Here is a 20,045-nt window from a genome sequence, read left to right as displayed (position 1 = left end):
TATCTTGCAGAGGAGACATACAAAGTCTCTTCGGCAATAAAAGCCTACCTACCAGCAATTTTTCTAACACTAAGGTTCCACATTAATTGGAATCTACCAAAAAAGGCATAGTTCCCCAAAATCTATCCATTCTTCTTTCATGCTTCTAGCTTAACCCCCCAAACCAACAATAAAAATTTGGTTTTAGAATGAGTCTTTTTTTTTTTTTAATCCATGCTGCTAATTTATTATTATTATGAAAACTCAAAATAGGTACTGTCACAGCATTTCTCTACCCAAAGGAGCTTTAAGGGACCCTCAGAGTTGCAATAAATCACATTATCAATCTCACATCCATTCACCAAAATCAAATGTGTGTGAACTAAGCATTAAACTATGACATCCTACGGGATGTCAGCTCCACAATCAAGCGTGTGCTTGAGAAGAGCCGGGTGAGGAAACGCACCGGAGGGAGCAGGAAGTGACGTCATCCCACACGGTACTCCTGGAAGTGATATTGGAACAGTGCTGTAAATGTGGTAATCAATATTGTTTGACCCTAAGTTTGGGTGTTGTAATACAGCAGTTCGTATATGTGTAATAGATCCTAGCGCTGGTGAATTGTGGTAATATTGATTTGTAAATACAAGTCTACACATTTCAAAAAAAGGCCCCACCAAGGGATCAGGAGCATTTTATTATCAGTTTTTGTTTTTAAAAAAATGAGAAAATAGCTCACATAACTTTTTGTTGATATAAAACCACAAATAATGATATGTAATTACTGTTTGTTATATACAACAAACTGTCCGTTAAGAGCTGGAAGTCTCACATGTCATTTGAGCATCTTCATAAAGAGAAGATGGGTCCTGTTCATTGTCCTCAAAACTTTTAGCTATGGTAACATTTTCATACTTTGGCTCTAAATCTTCCCTTTCATCTGGACTTTGGTAAATGTGTTCACTATTTTGAGCTTGTTGCAGGATTAATGGTTCCTGCAAGTTAGAATACATGTTCTCCAGCTTCCCAGAGCTACCAGTCCGCTCAGATCCATCTTCAGGATCGTTTTTCTTTAGAATGGAGGATGTTTGAATAACTGAATTTTTATTTGCATTGTCCAGCAACTTACTAACAGGAGAATCTTTATTTGTGACTTTTAAATCTTCCTCACAAGTGGTCTTTATCTGTGAAAGTCTGGCATTTGAATGCTGCAACAAGCTTTTTCTAACAGGTTTCGGAATCACTTTCTGAAAACTGCCAAAGCGTTTTAGAACAGCCTGGACCGCCCCATCCATATTGCCCTCTGACCTTCTTCGAGGCTTGTAAGACTTTCGAGGAGGACCAACACTCACATAAACAGTTGTAAGGTTATGACTTTTCTTTTTTGCTTCTGCACTTAAATCTTTTAATCCAGAATCTGTTGACTCAGCTTTAAAGATTGGCTTTTGAGCATTAGACATTGTCCTTCGTCTCCCAGCTGGAGTACACCTCTGAAGCTTGGGATGATCTTCTGGTTCTGGATTAGGGCTTACTTTGTCATAATTATCAGTGCCATCATCATACTGCTGTGACTCATTTCCTCTAAGTGTCTGAGACTGTATAGATGGTAGTTTTGGGAGGCTCATGGCTAGTTTTGGTTTCCTGGCAAGGTTAGGTGTATCAGTTGTGGAAGATCTTCTACTTTCAAACTTGGTCCCTTCAGCAAATGACACAGATGGTCTTTTCGCTTTGGCAATACTTGATGTCCTGGGAATAGAAAATGGAAGGCAGACCTCCTCTGCACTGAGAGCCATTGCTTCAGGAAACACATTACATTTAGAACTTATCTCTTGAAATCCATCAAGGTCAGCAACAGATAACCCTGTATGGCAGAAGAAGAGTCATCATTATTTCAAATGTCCAGGCATTCTTCCAAGGTATAGCTCGGGGTATTAGGAATGTACCCCTAATAAATACATACTGCAAAAATATCCAATATAAAACATTTCTTTATCCATTAGCAAACTAGAGGCAGGAAAACTATTAGGCAAAGGACAATTTTAATACAAAAAAGAAAATATAAAACAATAAGGTAAAAGCAGTCTTATTTTAACAAGTATATATAAAGGCATTTTAGGGATGTTTTGCCTCAGGTTCTTCAAGTTGACTACATTTATCCTTATGTCAGACTGGTTCTCTTAAATTCTGTAGCTGTTTTTTCATGGGCATTTGCCTTACTTTCTCTGATGCAGGTAGAGGATTTGCTAAAAAGTCTGAATTCATCTATGGTCTCTCATGTGTTTTCTTTTAAATGAATATCTTAGCATTTATAGTAAATCAGGGCCTTAATTAAAAAAACTGTAGTGTCTCACATACATATTAAGTTAGTATTATCACACCATACCATTGCCACAATGTGGAAAGGTGAGACTTATCTTAGATGATCCTTTCTGTTTGGTGTTTGAAGACAAGGTCCTCCTGCACTCTTAGTTTATGCTATGAATATTGGCTCATGCTCAAACAGTATTTTTAGGGGGACAATAAGTATCACTGGGGATGGCTGGCAGATCAAGTATTCTCTTTGTAGAGTTCTACAAGTTATACCATCTACAAATGATGGGATATATTTATAGAATTTTTATTTATTTTACTACTAATGGTGGCGATCAGTGACTTATAGCGGAACTGCGATATTGCGGCGGACAAAACGGACACTAACTGACACTTGACACTTTTTTCGAAACCAATACAGTCATCAGTGTTAAAAAATATGCACTGTCACTGTACTAATAACACTGGCTGGGAAGGGGTTACCATCAGGGGCGATCATAGGGTAAACTGTGTTCCTAGCCAATGTTTGTGTACTGTGTGGGAGGTGCTTTTCGGGGGAAGGCATGGATCCATGTCCCTGCTTTGCAGAAACACAGGATCCATGCCTTGTATACATCGGCAAACTGCTGTTCTGCCTGTGTAGCTGAACGATCGGCATCCGCGGTACCCACTGATCGTCTCACGCTGTGCATAATTCGCGCCCGCTACCCAGAAGTGCGGGATTACGTATATATGCACATGATCCTGCGCACAGCTGCCGCCCTGTAGCAATAAAACTGCTATAGGGCGGTCAGCGAGTAGTTAAGTTGTACTGCTGTGTATGTCAGAACAGGAAGTGATGGGATACCTCTCCAACAGGGACACAGACAAAAACAAATATTTAGTAGTGTGTAGAAGGGTTAGAACTTCTGACAGTGTTTTTATCACTTCTATGCTTTCCTATGCTGGTGACACCCTTCCCCCCTATTTTCTGCATTGGTGTCAGAGGAAAAGAAAGTAAGAAAAATATCCCACATAGGTTACAGACTTAAATATAACTCTTTCTCATCTAAAATGAAAAAATATTGGTGGTGTTAGCTTAAAGGGGTTGTAAAGGTTCATGTTTTTTCATCTGAATGCCTCCTATGCATTAAGGTGAAAAAACTTTCGGCGATTGCAGGCCCCCCAGCCTCCCCGTTTACTTACCCGAGCCCTCAAAAGTCGCTTGATGTCGGCCCGGTCTTCTCGGCTGTTCTCGGCCCTTCATTGGATAGATTGTTGGCAGCGCATCCATTGACTCGTGCTGCTGTCAATCAACTCCAATGATGCAAGGGCCGGGGGGCGGGGCCGAGTCCTGTAGTCGGCGGCTTATGAACGCCGGATACAGGACTCGGGAGCATGCCCGCATACTAACCCCCTTGGGAGAGAGCTTCCCAGAGGGGGTTAGCTGATGCAGGGGGAGCCGAGCCAGCCGCCGAGGGACCCCAGAAGACGTGGATCGGGGCCACTGTGTGCAAAACGAGCTGCACAGTGGAGGTAAGTATGACATGTTTGTTATTTTTTTTTTTTTTTTTAAATGAAGCTTAACAACCCCTTTAAGCTTCATGTTAGAAACATATTACCGAAGAAACAACAGAAAGAATATATGGTCCTTTTTGCTTGAAAAATGATATTTCAAAGTATATCACTTCTATTACTGATTTCCTTTATAAACCATGCACACACCCATGAACTGCAGGCACTCAATCCTTTCCTATTATTATGCTTCTTTGATTGAGCTCTGCACCTACAATGCTGCCCCCCCCTATTGGTTTATTTCACTGCCTTAGTTATAAATAATACAACTGCAGCTGTACACATCAAAGAGACTGATTACTGGATTAACTAAACAATATTAAGGGATAATGAAGAAGCATAATTTATTTGTGATGCATTCACAGCATTACCACATTGACACTTTTTAAATTAAATATCTATTTCGGAAACCTGTACACGTGTCTGGTTTAAGTACTGATGTAATCAAGTACAGAGTTAAAAAAGTGGGGTTTTAGTCAAACTTTTATTAGAATCAGTGGCAACCTAGATCCAGCTTTAAGTGGAACTCCAGGCAGCTATAATTGTGCAGCTTCATAGTTATTTATTCGTAAAAATCATTAAATGCATTTTTAAATACCTAAAGTATAATATCAAGTAACTTTTAATTTAATTCCCTGAAAAAACAAACTTTTCAAAAATGAAAAGCCAATCTTTGAGTCTCCATCTCTCGCTGTTGCACTGTGCATAGACTTGATCTTCCATCTTGACTTTGAGTTAAGCCCCATCCCCATTGAAACAAAGTATCACCCACGTTGTTCAAATATTGTTGAATGAAATAGATGGGTCTTTTCACTGGTGAGAATTTTTTGGACAGAACATAGACTATAGCATACATCTGGCTGGGAATTCTTAGTCCCCTGGGTGCACAGAAAAAGATTAACAAAGGTACTTTACGAGTATCATTTCTTTATGCCCCTGGTCCAACAGTGAATCCATAAACTCTGGGTTATAGCACCGATACAGTGTAATATTATAGAGCCATTTATTTCAAACTGCATACAGGTGTTTTGGGTTTTTGGCCATCATCAATGCAATGTTTGTAAAAAATAACTGCTATGAAGTAGGTCTTGGGGAGCAATAGGAAACCCGACACTGAACACAGTAGTAGTCAAAGGCTGCATGCTTGTCAGAACACAAAAGCTCAGCGGGGGAGATCACTGCACTTACTTCGGATAGTTAGTATAGCGGTTTCCACCGGAGCTGACAGTTTTTTTTCGTTCATCCCACTGGGTTGATCGAAAAAAATAAAAAAAACTCATAGTGTGTACCAGGCTTAAGGCTCGGTTTACACTAGCTGACTCCAAAGTTGTATCATTTTCAGTGCAACTTGGAATCCGACTTTGAAGTGACTTTAATAAGACTTTTACACTCTCTGACATTAAAGCCATGTCAAAGTTGGATCAAAGTAGTGCGGGAACCTTTTCTGAAGTTGCAGCGACCTCAGTAGTGTCAGTTGGAACGGCTCTCATAGAGATACATGGCATTTCACATGTCCTGTGACTTTGGGTCTCACAAGTTGGATCCCAAGTTGCAGGAGTGTGAACCGAGCTTTAAGGGATTACTGCAGGAAGGGGGCCCTGATTTCACTATGTATAGCTTTAATAAGACCTTATTTAGAATGCTGTGTCCAGGTCTAGAGACTTCCCTAAAGTGGGGTACACACTATAAGAAAAATCAGAAGAAAAATTCTGTACGCGGCACAATTGTTCAGTTTTCATATAGTGTGTACACAACTTTCGACATCCGATTCAGACTTTCCAAACGAAAATTTCTTAAGGGACAAACTCCAAAATTTGGATACAAAAGACTACACATGATTAGAAACAATAAACAAAAAAAGCCTCTGTCGTTCAAGAATTTTCGTATAATTAGCATCGCATACTAGTTTATTATGAAATACTTATCTTAGCACGAAGCCCCCACAGCGGCGCACGCACACCGCTGAGATGGCTGACATCTTCCCTAGAGTTTCTTCCAGGTTCGCGGGCTCCGGCGCACAGGAGCCACTGTTTACGGCACAGGACTCGGAAGGAGCGGCACCCGTGGCCATTCCTTCAGAGGGCATGCGCCAGTGATGTCACTGGCTGCATGTAATGTAAATATCTCCTAAACTGTACACGTTTAGGAGATATAGACACTACCTATAGGTAAGCCTTTTTATAGGCTTACCTATAAGTAAATGTCTGCAGAGGAAATTTACTTCCTCTTTAAAGTGGTAGTTACTGAAATAAAAAATAAAATTCCAGTCCGCCTGCAAATTAATGACATAATGTACTAGTATGCATTGCATACTAGCACATTATGAAAGACTTATCTGTTAAATGAATCCCTTCACCACTGTCAGGGCTTCCATTTTCACCCAGTCTTCCTTGCGGGTTAGCAGGCTCCGGCTGTTTGAATGGCCAAACCGCGACAAAGTCGCATGCACAAGAGTCACAGTTGTGGCACAGCACTCTGGATTGATGGCACATTCAGTATGCCCTCGATTCAGAGCACAGTGTGCATGCACCAATGATGTAATCGGCTGCAAAACATGGGAATATCTCCTAAATGGTGCATGTTTAGGAGATATTAATTTTACCTACAGGTAAGCTTTATTATGAGTGTACCTGTAGGTAAAAGTGACAAAGCAGAGTTTACTGCCACTTTAAGGCTTGTGGTATGTTGACTATCGGGGAGCAACCTTGGCATACCATATACAGTATATCTATTACCAACCACAGAGTCGGTCATTTTTTTGTGTATCTATTTTAAACACTTCCACAATATACTGAAAGTATTGTTTAGTAATGTGCCTCTATCTGTAATTAGATAACCTTCTATATCACCTTCTCTGGGAGGAACACAGTAGATTGGGTCTTCTTCATCTGACTCAAATGAAGAAAATGAGTTCTCAGAGATCCAGCCAGTGGAGGGGGATTCAATGAAACTGTGGTTGAAAGGAAGTTCTGTATCATGGTGAGAAACTGAAATAAAAAAAAAAAACAGCATGAGCTGAAAAAGCATAGCTTCAACTTCTTTTTCACACTTGGACAAAAATAAACATTGCTTGATTTATTACATTTTAATAAATATGGTTCATTGCTGTCACAAACTAATGTGATCAACAATAAGGTCCTTTGAGATTTTCTTACCAGTAACCCAGGAAACTTTATTGTTCCCAACAGAACAACACGGCAAGAGGGAGCTTATGTTCACTAAGGCACCCTGGAAATTGTGCTTCATTCTTGATAAACACCCTTCGTCTCCATTAGACACTCTATAGTGAAAAGCAGATACTAATAAGTATACCTCTAGGTGCCAGTAAATTCATAAAGTTTCTAAAACACAAAAAATCATAATGGAATATAACATATATTAGATGCTGGTGTGAATATACATGATAATATTGATTGGGTGTGTTAGAGACATGTTATACTTCAATGAGGGGGCAAGACTTGTGTTGTGGAGGGTTTAAAACAAGGATATGGGTAAGTGATCCAGTCCCACTGAGAACTTCCATATCAAGGATAATCATTTTTTTACATCTTTTACTTTCCATACAATCATCCATTTCTGCTTGTTCTTGGTGCCAAGACTGTGTGGTTTTGCCTGGCACATGATGGCCCAATATTTAAAGCGGAACTCCACCCAAAAGAGAAGGTTACGCTTTAAGTCCTCCTCCCCTGCCACATTTGGGGAGTGGGCGGGAGAGTGGGTACCTAGTTTTGACAGGTACCCGTTCCCAACTCCACTCAATTATATTTTGTGTGCCATTATTTTGAATTGCACCCCAACAGACTGTTAAAGTGCAGTGCAATGAATGAGCTACATCACACAACTTTTGGTGTATCTTTGCATATTTAAAGAAGGGGTTACTTTCAAGGCATACCTGCTCTAAGTTTATCAATTGATATATTTTTTTCAAAGTGCATGCACTAAACAATTGCTAGGTATTATATAGCGCTGTCAATTTACATATATGTTGTACATTCACATTGGTCCCTACCCTCAAGGAGCTTACAATCTAAGGTCCCTAACTCACATTCATATACTAGGGCCAATTTAGACAGAAGCCAATAAACCTACCAGCATGTCTTTGGAGTGTGGGAGGAAACCAGAGTACCCAAAGGAAACCCACGCAGGCAACATGCAACCTCCAGGCAGGTAGTGTCGTGGTTGGGATTTGAACCAGCGACCTTTTAACTGCTAGGCGAGAGTGCTACCCACCACACCGCTGTGCCACCCATAAATTGATTGGGATATTTGCAGTTTTTACTAGGCTGGGAAAAATTACAGTTTTTCATCAGAAGAGCAAATAGCCCATAAAACATTACAAAGGAGCATAAAGCATACCTGCTGGGCCATAGATAAGATTTTCTTTCCATCCACCATGGGTCGGAGGAAACAAAATCGCTGAAATCCCCCTTCAACACAGTCAGTGTTGATGGAGGATTCCTCCTGCTGTGCTATTGTATTCTGCCAGCATGGGGCGCAGGGAGCATTCCTGGTTGGCAGAATACAATGGCTATAGCCGCTGGCCGTAACCGTATGTGAAAAAAATCCAACATGCTGGTTGTACCCCAGTCGATCGATCAACTTGGGTACAATCAGCCTTACCATACATGGTTCAAACTTCAGTGCTGCCTATAATAACAAGAAAAAATAAGTAAAACAAAGTCCTATACATTACTTTTACCAATCAATTCTGCAACTTTTTGTTTTTAAATTATATATAACCATAGGAGTGAGTCTCCTAAACTTCCAGCCCCAGTTATCACACAGGAAGTCAGGGGAATACAGCAATAAGCAGGATAGCCACCATATTCCTAATAGCAAGAATTACAAAGTATGTTAAATAACTGATATTATTGAGACAAAAGATGAGCACCTTATTGTTTTTACCTATGAATAAAGGGATTTATTTAGTTAGTGACATGTGGGACAGTGTGTCTTATCTAACTTTTTGCTGCTCTAAATGTGGCCTTTCCATAGATTAGGGTCCCAGAAAACATGTTTGAACACCTAGGTCCCTGGACAGATGTACGGATTGCCTGTGTTTGTTTTCCTGACAATTGTGACCAAGACATACCATAGGCTGCAATGGAATATACAGCCATAGAAGTACTTTATCAATGTATGTGAGGTTCTTATACCACTTCTCCAAGTCTACCTTACGTGCTCCAGAAATTTGGTGAGGATGCTGAATGTCTGGATTTCTAAGATTCTCTTGTTGCTGTTGATGGACAAATCCATTGCATGTTGGGTCAATTTTAGTCAATACGAAGAAATGTTAGGCTCTGCTAAACTAAACATTTTCTTCTTGTCAACAGAAAAAAAAATGTAATGGTGTTGTATGTCTTATTTTCTTATTTCTCCAATAAAATATACTCCCAAAAGACTCTCCAAAGTGACGCTTCAAAGCATGTTACCTGTCCTATATAAAAATGTGTTTACACTTTGTTCTAAAAGATGGCTTGAGTCTGAAAAACATCCATTCTTTATCTCATTTGTTGACATTTGGAAGTGGGTAATTCATGCTTTGTGAATGTTTATTGATAATAGCACAGTGTTCATTGTTAATTATATACAACCTTGTTTAACAAATATTTTGAAAGCTGAATGGATTACCTATTAGTAAATGGTGTCGTTTGTTAAATTACCACTAGGTGGCAGGTTTACACAATGTTCAAAATTTGTAACCTTTATCTTCCAATTTGGGCAAATGTATGATGGGAAAATTAGATTTGTTTTTGTCACTTTGGAAACGCTGACATTTTTGAGAAATAAAACTGGTCTCTAGTTATTACTGTATATGCATAGCTCCCAACTGTCCCTGATTTCGAACAAAGTCCCTCTGTCCCTCTTTCCTCCTTGTTTGTCCCTCATTTTGGTCTGATCTATATAGTAGTATATAAAATGCACTCTTTATCTTTCTAAAAACGTTTCCTAGTTGCTAAACCTTTCATCCAATTTCTAAACCGCTGCATTTGTAAATGTCAAAAGCTTGTATAAAAGGAATAACAGTGGTAAAAAAAAAAATCACTCGTGCCTTTTTCTTTTTATAATTTAGAGGGCGTGCCATGGGGGCGTGTCCTATGCCTAGATACTTTTGTTAATAGGTGTCCCTCGTTCCCATCTCAAAAAGTTGGGAGGTATGTATATGCGATATAACAAGGTCAGAACCATGCTAAATTGTTGTTTTCAGTATTTGTTTCTATTTCATATTTACTCTATTTTACATTCTACCGCAGATTTGTACAGGCAACCCTACAGAAGATATGAATAGATGAATAGAAAAACAGGCCTGATATCTCAGTGTCCTCTCAAATTATACAGGCTGGGTGTAAGCAAATCTCATCATGTCAACTTGTTGCACACTGCATGAATATGCACAGACTTAAATATTTCCATTGGTATGCAGATGATATGATTTATTTATATGAAAATGTTTCTAATATACAGTATCTCACAAAAGTGAGTACACTCCTCACATTTTTGTAAATATTTTATTATATCTTTTCATGTGACAACACTGAAGAAATGACACTTTGCTACAATGTAAAGTAGTGAGTGTACAGCTTGTATAACAGTGTAAATTTGCTGTCCCCTCAAACTAACTCAACACACAGCCATTAATGTCTAAACCGCGGGCAACAAAAGTGAGTACAGCCCTAAGTAAAAATGTCCACATTGGGCCCAAAGTGTCAACTTTTTGTGTGCCACCATTTTTTTCCAGCACTGCCTTAACCCTCATGGGCATGGAGTTCACCAGAGCTTCACAGGTTGCCACTGGAGTCCTTTTCCAGTCCTCCATGACGACATTACGGAGCTGGTGGATGTTAGAGACCTTGCGCTCCTCCACCTTCCGTTTGAGGATGCCCCACAGATGCTCAATAGGGTTTAGGTCTGGAGACATGCTTGGCCAGTCCATCACCTTTACCCTCAGCTTCTTTAGTAAGGCAGTGGTCGTCTTGGAGGTGTGTTTGGGGTTGTTATCATGTTAGAATACTGCCCTACAGCCCAGTCTCCGAAGGGAGGGATCGTGCTCTGCTTCAGTATGTCACAGTACATGTTGGCATTCATGGTTCCCTCAATGAACTGTAGCTCCCCAGTGCCAGCAGCACTCATGTAGCCCCAGACTATGACACTCCCACCACCATACTTGACTGTAGGCAAGACACACTTGTCTTTGTACTCCTCACCTGGTTGCCACCACACACACTTGACACCATCTGAACCAAATAAGTTTATCTTTATTGGATATGTTTTATAGCAGAAAGAAAAAATAGTTTTTTTTCCAAGATTTTTTTTTTTTATTTAAGTAATAAAAAATGAAAAACCCAGAGGTGATCAAATACCACCAAAAGAAAGCTCTATTTGTGTGAAAAAAATGACATAAATTTCATTTGGGTACAGTATTGCATGACAACACAGTGCTTCCAGGTGATTGAGGAGTGCGGGTGGTTGAGGCGGGCTTTCGAACAGCCTTCTTGTTTTAGTTTTTTCTATTCTTTGTTGATTTTCTTGTATTCTTTGTCTCTCCCCCCCCTTTTTTTCCCCCTTTCCTTCCTTGATCCTACCTTGCTATTTTTTTTCACTACCCACTTCGGCTGGCCGGTGGGTGGCGGAGATGTTGAGATGCTATTCCTTCACCTTGTTGGGGGCCCCTGCTTGGGATTGATGTATGTTTTTTACAAGCGTTTTTTTTTTGTGCTATTTTTAACTTGTACTTGATCCTTTGTATTGTAGATGACTGTAAGGTATAATAGCCAGATCTCTTAGTTTTTGTTATTGATGTCTTGATATGTTCCACCAGCATTGTGGGTCTTACTCTATGAAGTCATAATTTGTCTACAATTTGTGTACTTTTTTGGAAAGACTCTTAATCTATATAAACAGAACGTAACACAGTGCTAATTGGCAAAAAATAGCCTGATCATGAAGGGGGTAAAACCTCCCAGTGGAGGTGGTTAAAGTGGTGGTTAAAAAAGATCAAAATTATTTCAAAAGTTTTCAAATTGCACTTGACAGTTGGAATCTAAATAATTAGCAAGTAGTGATGTGATCTGAACAAATCTATGTGAAAGTCTGTTGATTTCCTATTAACTAACAGCATCAATGTGGCAGAAAGTGACTAGTAAAGTTTCAAACTACAGTAAACCTCGGATTGCGAGTAACGCAGTTACCGAGCGTTTCGAAATACGAGCTATTATTTTTAAAAAAATCATGACTCGGTTTGCGAGCGGTCTCGCAAAATGAGCAGGATTCAAGCCTCTGCGGTGTGCAGTACCACATTTGGGCAGAGGTGCGGGGATGCTGGTAACACTCGGAGCCGCTCGGATGCACTCGGAGCCACTCGGAAACTCAGTTCGAGTGTTTCCGAGCCTCTCCGAGTGCATCAGAGTGATTTCCGAGTTTCTCCAGCGCCCCCCCACCTCTGGCCACATGCGGTACTGCATACAATAGAAGTCACTGTGGAACAAATTATCTAAGTTCCCATTGACTTCTAAGGGGAAAATCGCTCTGCTATATGAGTGCTTGGACTACAAGCATTCTTCCGGAATGAATTATGCTTGTAATCCAAGGTACCACTGTACTTAGACTATATCATCAGTCTATAGCAAACTGCCTAAAAATAATATCAGCATGGAAATTGGTGAAGAGGTTTCCTGCTAAGATTTGTGCTTGGTCAGAGAATTTGATTATGAAAGTAGAACACTCTTTACCTATGTTTATTGTCCATTTGATTGTTCCCACAGCAGCAACAACAGCAACAGCAGCAGAGGATGAACAGCAGGCATATGGGAATGAGAACTCCAGCGATTATTGCCCCTTTCTGGCTGGATGCTGTGCAGGATAATCAGATATATTCATTAATCAATGCATGCTACTATGTCACAACTCAGTTTAACGAACAAAGTGTATGTAAAAAAAAAAAAAAAAACAGCTTTAGGCCTCGTTCACACCATGGTGCAGGGACATCAGTTTTCTGCACATGTTCTGCAAGGGCTCAAAAAAACAAAGGTTCTCTATATGCCCTGTTCACACCACATACAAGGGCACATAACTGATGCACATGAAAACTAATGGAAACTGATGTGAAAGAGATATCAGTTTCCCCATCAGTTTTCATGCACGTATGGTGTGAACGAGCCATTGTCAGACAGGAGGGAAGCTGCAACCACTTTATGTCAAGAAATTCAGCCTAAGGATGTCAAGTGGTTAAAGGACAATGTGACACGCTTTGTGATATTGTTCTTTAATAAAATATCTACACGCCTTGACTGCAGCCCTCCTAGGATATTTACTTTCCTCACCAATCCAGCAATCTGTGACACATTGGGGTGAATTTAGTACATGCAAATAGACTGCGCACTTTGCAAGTACAGTTGCACCTTTTTTCTCCAGGGCTCAGTAAATGTAGTAAAGCCCTGCCGATTTCCACCATAAAATCATGTGCAAACAAAAATGCTGTTTTTTTCATATTTCTTGCTCCCAATCGGGTATTCTCTACAAAGTGAAGCATTATTATTTTGTATTATACAGGATTTATATAGCGCCGACAGTTTACACAGCGCTCTACAACAAAGGGGAGACAGTACAGGTGCAATACAATTTAATAAAGGAGGAATCAGAGAGCCCTGCTCATTAGAGCTTACAATCTAAGAGGGAGGGTCAAGAGATACAAGAGAAAATAACTGTGGGGGATGGGCTGATGGAAAAAATAAATGTGCAGTTGTTAACAGGGCCATCTAACATTGATTGGACCCTGGGCAATCATTTTCCTGGGGCCCCGCAGGCCCAACACCACCACCCCCGGCCCAACACTATGCAGTATATCTCTCCACCTGCTCTGAAACATACAATAAATAGCAGGTACACTCAAAATCAGTTTACTGCAGCAGATAAGGTAGCAATTGCAATTGGTTGTCAGAGGTTACAGCATATCATTACCCCTTACTGACTGGTTGCTAGAGGTTACAGCACACATTACAGCTCCCCGATTAGTTGCTAAAGGTTACAGCACATCATTTCTATGCGCTATGTGCTGATTGTTTGCTAGAGGTTATTGCACATCATAATCACTCATCCATTGGTTGCTAGAGGTTACTGCACATTAGTACCCTTCACCCATTGATTGCTAGAACTTACTGCACATTATTACTGCTCACTGATTGGTTGCTGGAGCTTACTGCACATCATTACCACACACCGATTGGTTGCTAGAGCTTATTGCACATCATTACTGCTCACCCATTGGTTGCTAGAGGTTACAGAACATTATTACTGCTCACTGATTGGTTGCTAGAGGTTACTGCACATCCTTGCCGCACACAGATTGGTTGCTAGTGGAGGTATTAACAGAGAGGTGTAGCAGACAATGAGCAGTGGGAAAGGTGGATGAATCTGGCAGTAGCATTCTCTATGGACTGAAGGGGGGATAGCCTATGTAAAGGTGATCCAGTGAGAAGGGAGTTGCAGTAGTCAAGTCAAGAGACAGGGAGTGAACTGGGAGCTTTGTGGTGTCATTGGTTAGGAAGGGGCATATTCTGAAGATGTTGCAGAGGTTGAGGTGGCAAAATTTGGACAATGATTGGATGTGGGGCCGAAAGAGTTCAGGATTACACCTAGAACCTTGGCATGTGGGTACGGGCTGATTGTAGTGTTATCGATCTTGACAGAGAAATCAGGGGAAGAGGCACGTGGGGATTATGAGCTCGGTTTTGGATAGATTGAGTTTGAGGAAGTGGTGTGACATCCAGGTTGATATGTCTGTTAGTAAATTAGTGATACATAAGGAGACTGAAGGAGTGAGCTGAGGGGTAGAGAGATAGATTTGGGTGTCGTCAGCATAGAAATGGTATCAGAAGTAATGGGAGGCTGACCCAGGGAGAAGGTGTAAATGGAGAATAAGAGAGGTCCAAGGACAGAACCTTGGGGGACCCTGACAGAGAAAGGAAGAGGAGAGGAAGAAGTAGAGCTGTAAGTAACGCTAAAGGTGCAGTTGGATATGTAGAATGAGAACCAGCGAATAGTACAGTCACATAGACCAAAAGTGTGTTTGAGGAGGAAGGGGTGATCCACTGTGTCAAAGACAGCAGAGAGGTCCAGGAGTAGAAGTACAGAATAGTGTCCATTGGATTTAGCTGTTAGCAGATCATTTGTGAGTTTTAGGAGAGCAGTTTCCGTGGAGTGTTGAGGGCGGAATACAGACTGAAGGGGATCAAGAAGGTTATTCTCGGCAAGGTGGACGCTCTCAGTTGGTTGTAGACCAGACGTTCAAGGAGTCTGGATAAAAAGGGGAGCAAAGAGATGGGGCGTAGGTTGTTAAGATTGGTGGGGTCAAGTGAGGGCTTTTTTTAAGTATGGGGGTGACTAGTGCATATTTTAGAGAGTTGGGAAAGATGCTAGAAGAGAGGGAGAGATTGAAGATGTGAGTTAGAGAGCATAGAATAGGGCCAGAGGGTGAACATATCATTTGAGAGGGAACAAGGGGGCAGGTGGTTAGGTGGACATTAGTGAAAGTTTAGCAACCTCATCTATAGTGGCGGGGTTGAATGAAGGAAATAAAGATTGTACCTGTGGACATGGAGTGTTAAGTGAGGAAAATACAGTATCTCCACAGTGGAGATCTCCTCACGAATTGTATCAAGCTTATGTTTGAAGTGATTGGCGATCTCCTGTGCAGTGATTGAGTTAGTGGATGGAAGCAGGGGAGGACGAAGTAGAGAGTTAAAGGTAGAGAAGAGCTGACGGGTACAGAATGATAAGTTGTTAATTAGCGTGATAAAATAGTTCTGCTTGGCAGTGAGGAGACAGGAATTGTATTTCTGGAGGGAAGATTTATATTGGTTGAAATCTTCCTTCGACTTAGTCTTACGCCACAGGCGCTCAAGACCGTGGCTATGTTTTTTCAGACTTCTTGTGTTATCAGTTTGCCAAGGTTGTAGAGGGCCTGATTCTGTGTGTAGTGTGTGTGTGTGGGGGGGGGGGCAGTATATCCAGGGAGGATAACAGTGAGCTGTTGTAGACAGAAGTGGCTAAGTTGGGGCAGCACAGGGATGAGATTTTGTCATAGAGGTGGTCAGTAGCAGAGTAGAGAAGAGAGGGGTTGCGGTGGCAAAGGTTTCCAATAAGGTTGTGCTCAGAGAGAGGTAAAGGATTGCTGGAGAGGTTGCATGGAATGCATAGGTGGGAGAAAACAAGGTTGAGGATGTTACCCATCAGAGTGAATAGGAGCATGTATCCATTTCTTCAGGTCAAAGAGGGAGGTTAGACTGAGAAGCTTGGAAGTAGCAGGAGTCCTAGTATTAACAGGGATGTTGAAGTCACCAAGAATGATTGTGGAGAAATCACTAATGCCAGGAGTCTGGCTGACAAGATGTGAGGACTAGAGCTGCTGTTGTATGAGGAGGATTTCAATTTTGTGGAAATTTCAGAGACTGGGTTCAACAGCACTCATGATTGGCTGGCAACCATTCAAGAATATTCCCTATATCGCAGAGATAGGGAGGGTAAAAAGGTGGAGGGATATGCCTGTATATCCTGAATGATGTACAAGTGAATGTGAGGGACGACATCACTAATGGAGCAAGGGAGGAGGTGGAATCCTTATAGGTAGAGCTTCAAAGGGAGGAAACCAAGGGGAAAGTAATAATGTAGTAGTAGTAATTTGCTATAGGCCCCCTAATCAGAGGGAAGAGGGAGAGGAGTACCTCCTATCACAGTTGGGAATGGTGGCAAGGATGGAAAGTGTCATTATAATGGGGTATTTTAATTATCCAGACAGACTGGGCGGAAAGAACCGCACATTCGTCTAAGGCTTGCCATTTCCTAAATGCCCTGCAGGACATTTTCATAGGTCAGATGGTAAACGCACCAATAAGAAACAAAGCATTACTAGACCTACTGATTACTAACAATACAGACCTGATCGCGGATGTGGAATTACGGGGCAATTTAGGAAACAGCGACCACAGGTCAATTCGTTTCAGCATAAATCACACAAATAGGAAACACAAAAGGCAATACAAAGACACTGAATTTCAAAAGAGCCAACCTCCCTAAACTGCGCTCCTTGCTAGAAGATATTAAATGGGATAAAATCCTAGGAACAAAGAACACGGAGGAAAAATGGGATTGTTTTAAGAGCATATTAAATAAAAGTATAGGCCAGTGCATTCCAATGGGAAATAAATTTAAAAGAGCTAAAAAAAGTCCTGGGTGGCTTAACTCCAACATAAAAATGTATATAAAAGCAAAGGAGAAGGCCTTAAAAAATAAAAGGCTGAGGGGTCATCGTCAGCATTCCAACCTTACCAAGAATGCAATAAGAAATGTAAGGGTGCAATCAGGGCGGCTAAGATAGAACACAAAGGCACATAGCGGAGGAGAGTAAAACAAAGATAAAAAAAAAAACAAGAAATTCTTTAAGTATATAAATAGTAAGAAAGGGAGGTCATAACATATTGGCCCCATAAAGGATGATGAAGGGAATCTGGGTACAAAAGATGAAGGGATGGCGAAGGTTTAAAATGTATTCTTTTCAATCTTCACGAGGGAAACGGGGGGTTTCAGTAACTAAGACTGCAATGTTTATCCTCATAACATGTCACAGGAAACAACCTCACGGCTAGCAGAGGATAGAATTAGAAATAGACTTGAAAAACTTAACATTAATAAATCACCGGGACCAGATGGCTTACACCCGAGGGTCCTAAAGGAGTTCAGTAAAGTGATTGCCAGACCATTGTTCCTAATTTTTATGAACAGTCTACTGAGTGTAATGGTACCATCTGATTGGAGAAAAGGCAGTGTAGCACCAATATTTAAAAAAGGGCCAAGATATATCCCTGGGAACTACAGGCCAGTTAGCCTAACATCAGTAGTTTGCAAGCTCTTAAATGGGATTATAAGAGACTATATACAAGATTTTAGTAATAAAAAAGGTATTATTAGCAGTAATTAGCATGGATTCATGAAGAATCGTTCTTGCCAGACGAATCTATTAACCTTCTATGAGGAGGTGAGCTGCCATCTAGATAAAGAAAAGCCTGTAGATGTGGTGTATCTGGACTTTGTAAAGGCATTCGATACAGTTCCCCATAAACGTTTACTGTACAAACTAAGGTCTGTCGGCATGGACCATAGGGTGAGTACATGGATTGAAAACTGGCTACAGGGGCGAGTTCAGAGGGTGGTGATAAATAGGGAGTACTCAGAATGGTCTGGTGTGGAAAGCAGGGTCCCCCAGGGTTCTGTCCTGGGACAAATCCTATTTAATTTATTCATAAACGATCTGGAGGATGGGATAAACAGGTAAATCTCAGTATTTGTGGACAATACTAAGCTAAGCAGGGCAATAACTTCTATGCAGGATGTGGAAACCTTGCAAGAAGATCTAAACAAATGGGGTGGGCAAATGAGGTTTAATGTTGAAAAATGTAAAGAAATGCATTTGGGTGCCAAAAATATGAATGCAATCTACTCACTAGGGGGAGAATTTCTGGGGAAATCTAGGATGGAAAAGGACCTGGGGGTCTTAGTAGATGACAAGCTCAGTAATGGTATGTAATGCCAGGCTGCTGCATGCAAAGCCAACAGACTATTGGCATTAAAAAGGGTATTAACTCCAGAGATAAAATGATAATTCTCCCACTCTACAAGACTCTGGTCCGGCCGCACCTGGAGTATGCCATCCAGTTCTGGGCACCAGTCCTCAGGAGGGAGGTGCAGGAGCTGAAGAGGGTCCAGAGAAGGGCTACAAAGCTATTAAAGGGAATGGAGGACCTCAGCTATGGGGGAAGACTGCAAGCATTGATCGTATTCTCTCTGGAGAAGAGACGCTTGAGAGGGGATATGATTTCAATGTACAAATACTGTACTGGTGACCCCACAATAGGGATAAAACTTTTCCACGCAAGGGAATTTATAAAGACACGTGGCCATTCACTAAACTTAGAAGAGAAGCGGTTTAACCTTAAACTGCGTAAAGGGTTCTTTACTGTAAGAGGGGTAAGGATGTGGAATTCTCTTCCACAAGCAGTAGTTTCAGCTGGGAGCTTCGATAATTTAAAAAAACTATTAGATGGGCACCTAAACGACCACAACATACAGGGATATACAATGTACTATTAACATAAAAGCACACACACAGGTTGGACTTAATGGACTTGTGTCTTTTTCCAACCTTACTCACTATGTAAGAAAGTAGGGTAGCCAGGCAGAAAAGTCATCAAGAAAGAATGTTACTTTACCAAATTACATTTACTAAGGAAAATGACTGCAACTGCACTTGCAAAGTGTACAGTCTATTTGACTTTTTACTGCATTTTGCAGAAACGCACTACAGTCCATTTAACATGATTTCCTATGGTACACATTCACATCTATGCGTTTTTGGAAAGGGACTTTTTTCCCTCAGCAGATTGCGCTTCACATGTAATAGACTTTAATGGGCCCGCACCAAAAATGCAAGTGTTTAATGCATTTTACATGCGTTGTGTTTTTTTTCTCCATAACAAACTATGAAAAGCCAGTTTTTAACCACTTGCCAACCAGCTCCTGTACATATAGGGCAGCAGGATGGCTCTCCTGCGCAAATCGCCATATATGTACGGCGGCTCCTTTAAGAGCCATAGCAGGTGCGCCCGCTGCAAGCCGGGGGACCCGATGCGCGTGGCCTGTGGGCACGATCACCGTCGGCCATCCACGATCGCGGGCACGAGAGCCAGAATGGGGATTTGTGTATGTAAACATACAAATCCTCATTCTGACAGGGGAGTAGAGACAGATCTGCTGTTTGCAGTAATTGCAAACAGCGATAGGTCTCCTCCCCCAGTCAGTCCCATCCCCCCACAGTTAGAAACACTAACTAGGGAACACATTTAACCCCTTGATCACCCCCTAGTGTTAACCCCTTCCCTGCCAGTGACATTTACATGGTAATCAGTGCATTTTTATAGCAGTGATTCTTTTGTGTGAAATACCTGGTATTCCCACTAGTCCACCTGCTTTCCAGTTTCAAACTGACTACACTAGGCATGAGAGCACATTCATCCGACTGTGGTCAGTTTTCTGGCTGTGCTGGGAGAACAGCCTGCCTGTCCTCCAATGATCAAACTTGTACTGGCACGCCCCCTGCACAGCCATTCACTGGGAAGCTCAGTGTCCTGCTGTTCCACCACTCACACCTCTTC

General features: G+C 41.2%; 1 protein-coding gene across 1 annotated transcript in view; it reads right to left on the bottom strand.

The window, feature by feature from the left end:
- Nucleotides 1–657: 657 nt before the first annotated feature.
- Nucleotides 658–20,045, bottom strand: part of SCARF1 (scavenger receptor class F member 1) — a 67,719-nt gene continuing 48,331 nt past the window's right edge. The window contains exons 8-11 of the mRNA XM_073616634.1: nt 12,573–12,693; nt 6,999–7,123; nt 6,693–6,830; nt 658–1,840 (exon numbers count right to left, since the gene is read on the bottom strand). Of these exons, the coding sequence (XP_073472735.1) occupies nt 792–1,840; nt 6,693–6,830; nt 6,999–7,123; nt 12,573–12,693 (1,433 nt within the window). The 3' untranslated portion in view covers nt 658–791. The remainder of the gene's footprint in view (nt 1,841–6,692; nt 6,831–6,998; nt 7,124–12,572; nt 12,694–20,045) is intronic.

The sequence above is a fragment of the Aquarana catesbeiana genome, linkage group LG02 (assembly GCF_042186555.1).
Source record: "Aquarana catesbeiana isolate 2022-GZ linkage group LG02, ASM4218655v1, whole genome shotgun sequence".
Lineage (NCBI taxonomy): Eukaryota > Metazoa > Chordata > Amphibia > Anura > Ranidae > Aquarana > Aquarana catesbeiana.
This window is presented reverse-complemented; position numbering and strand designations above follow the sequence as displayed.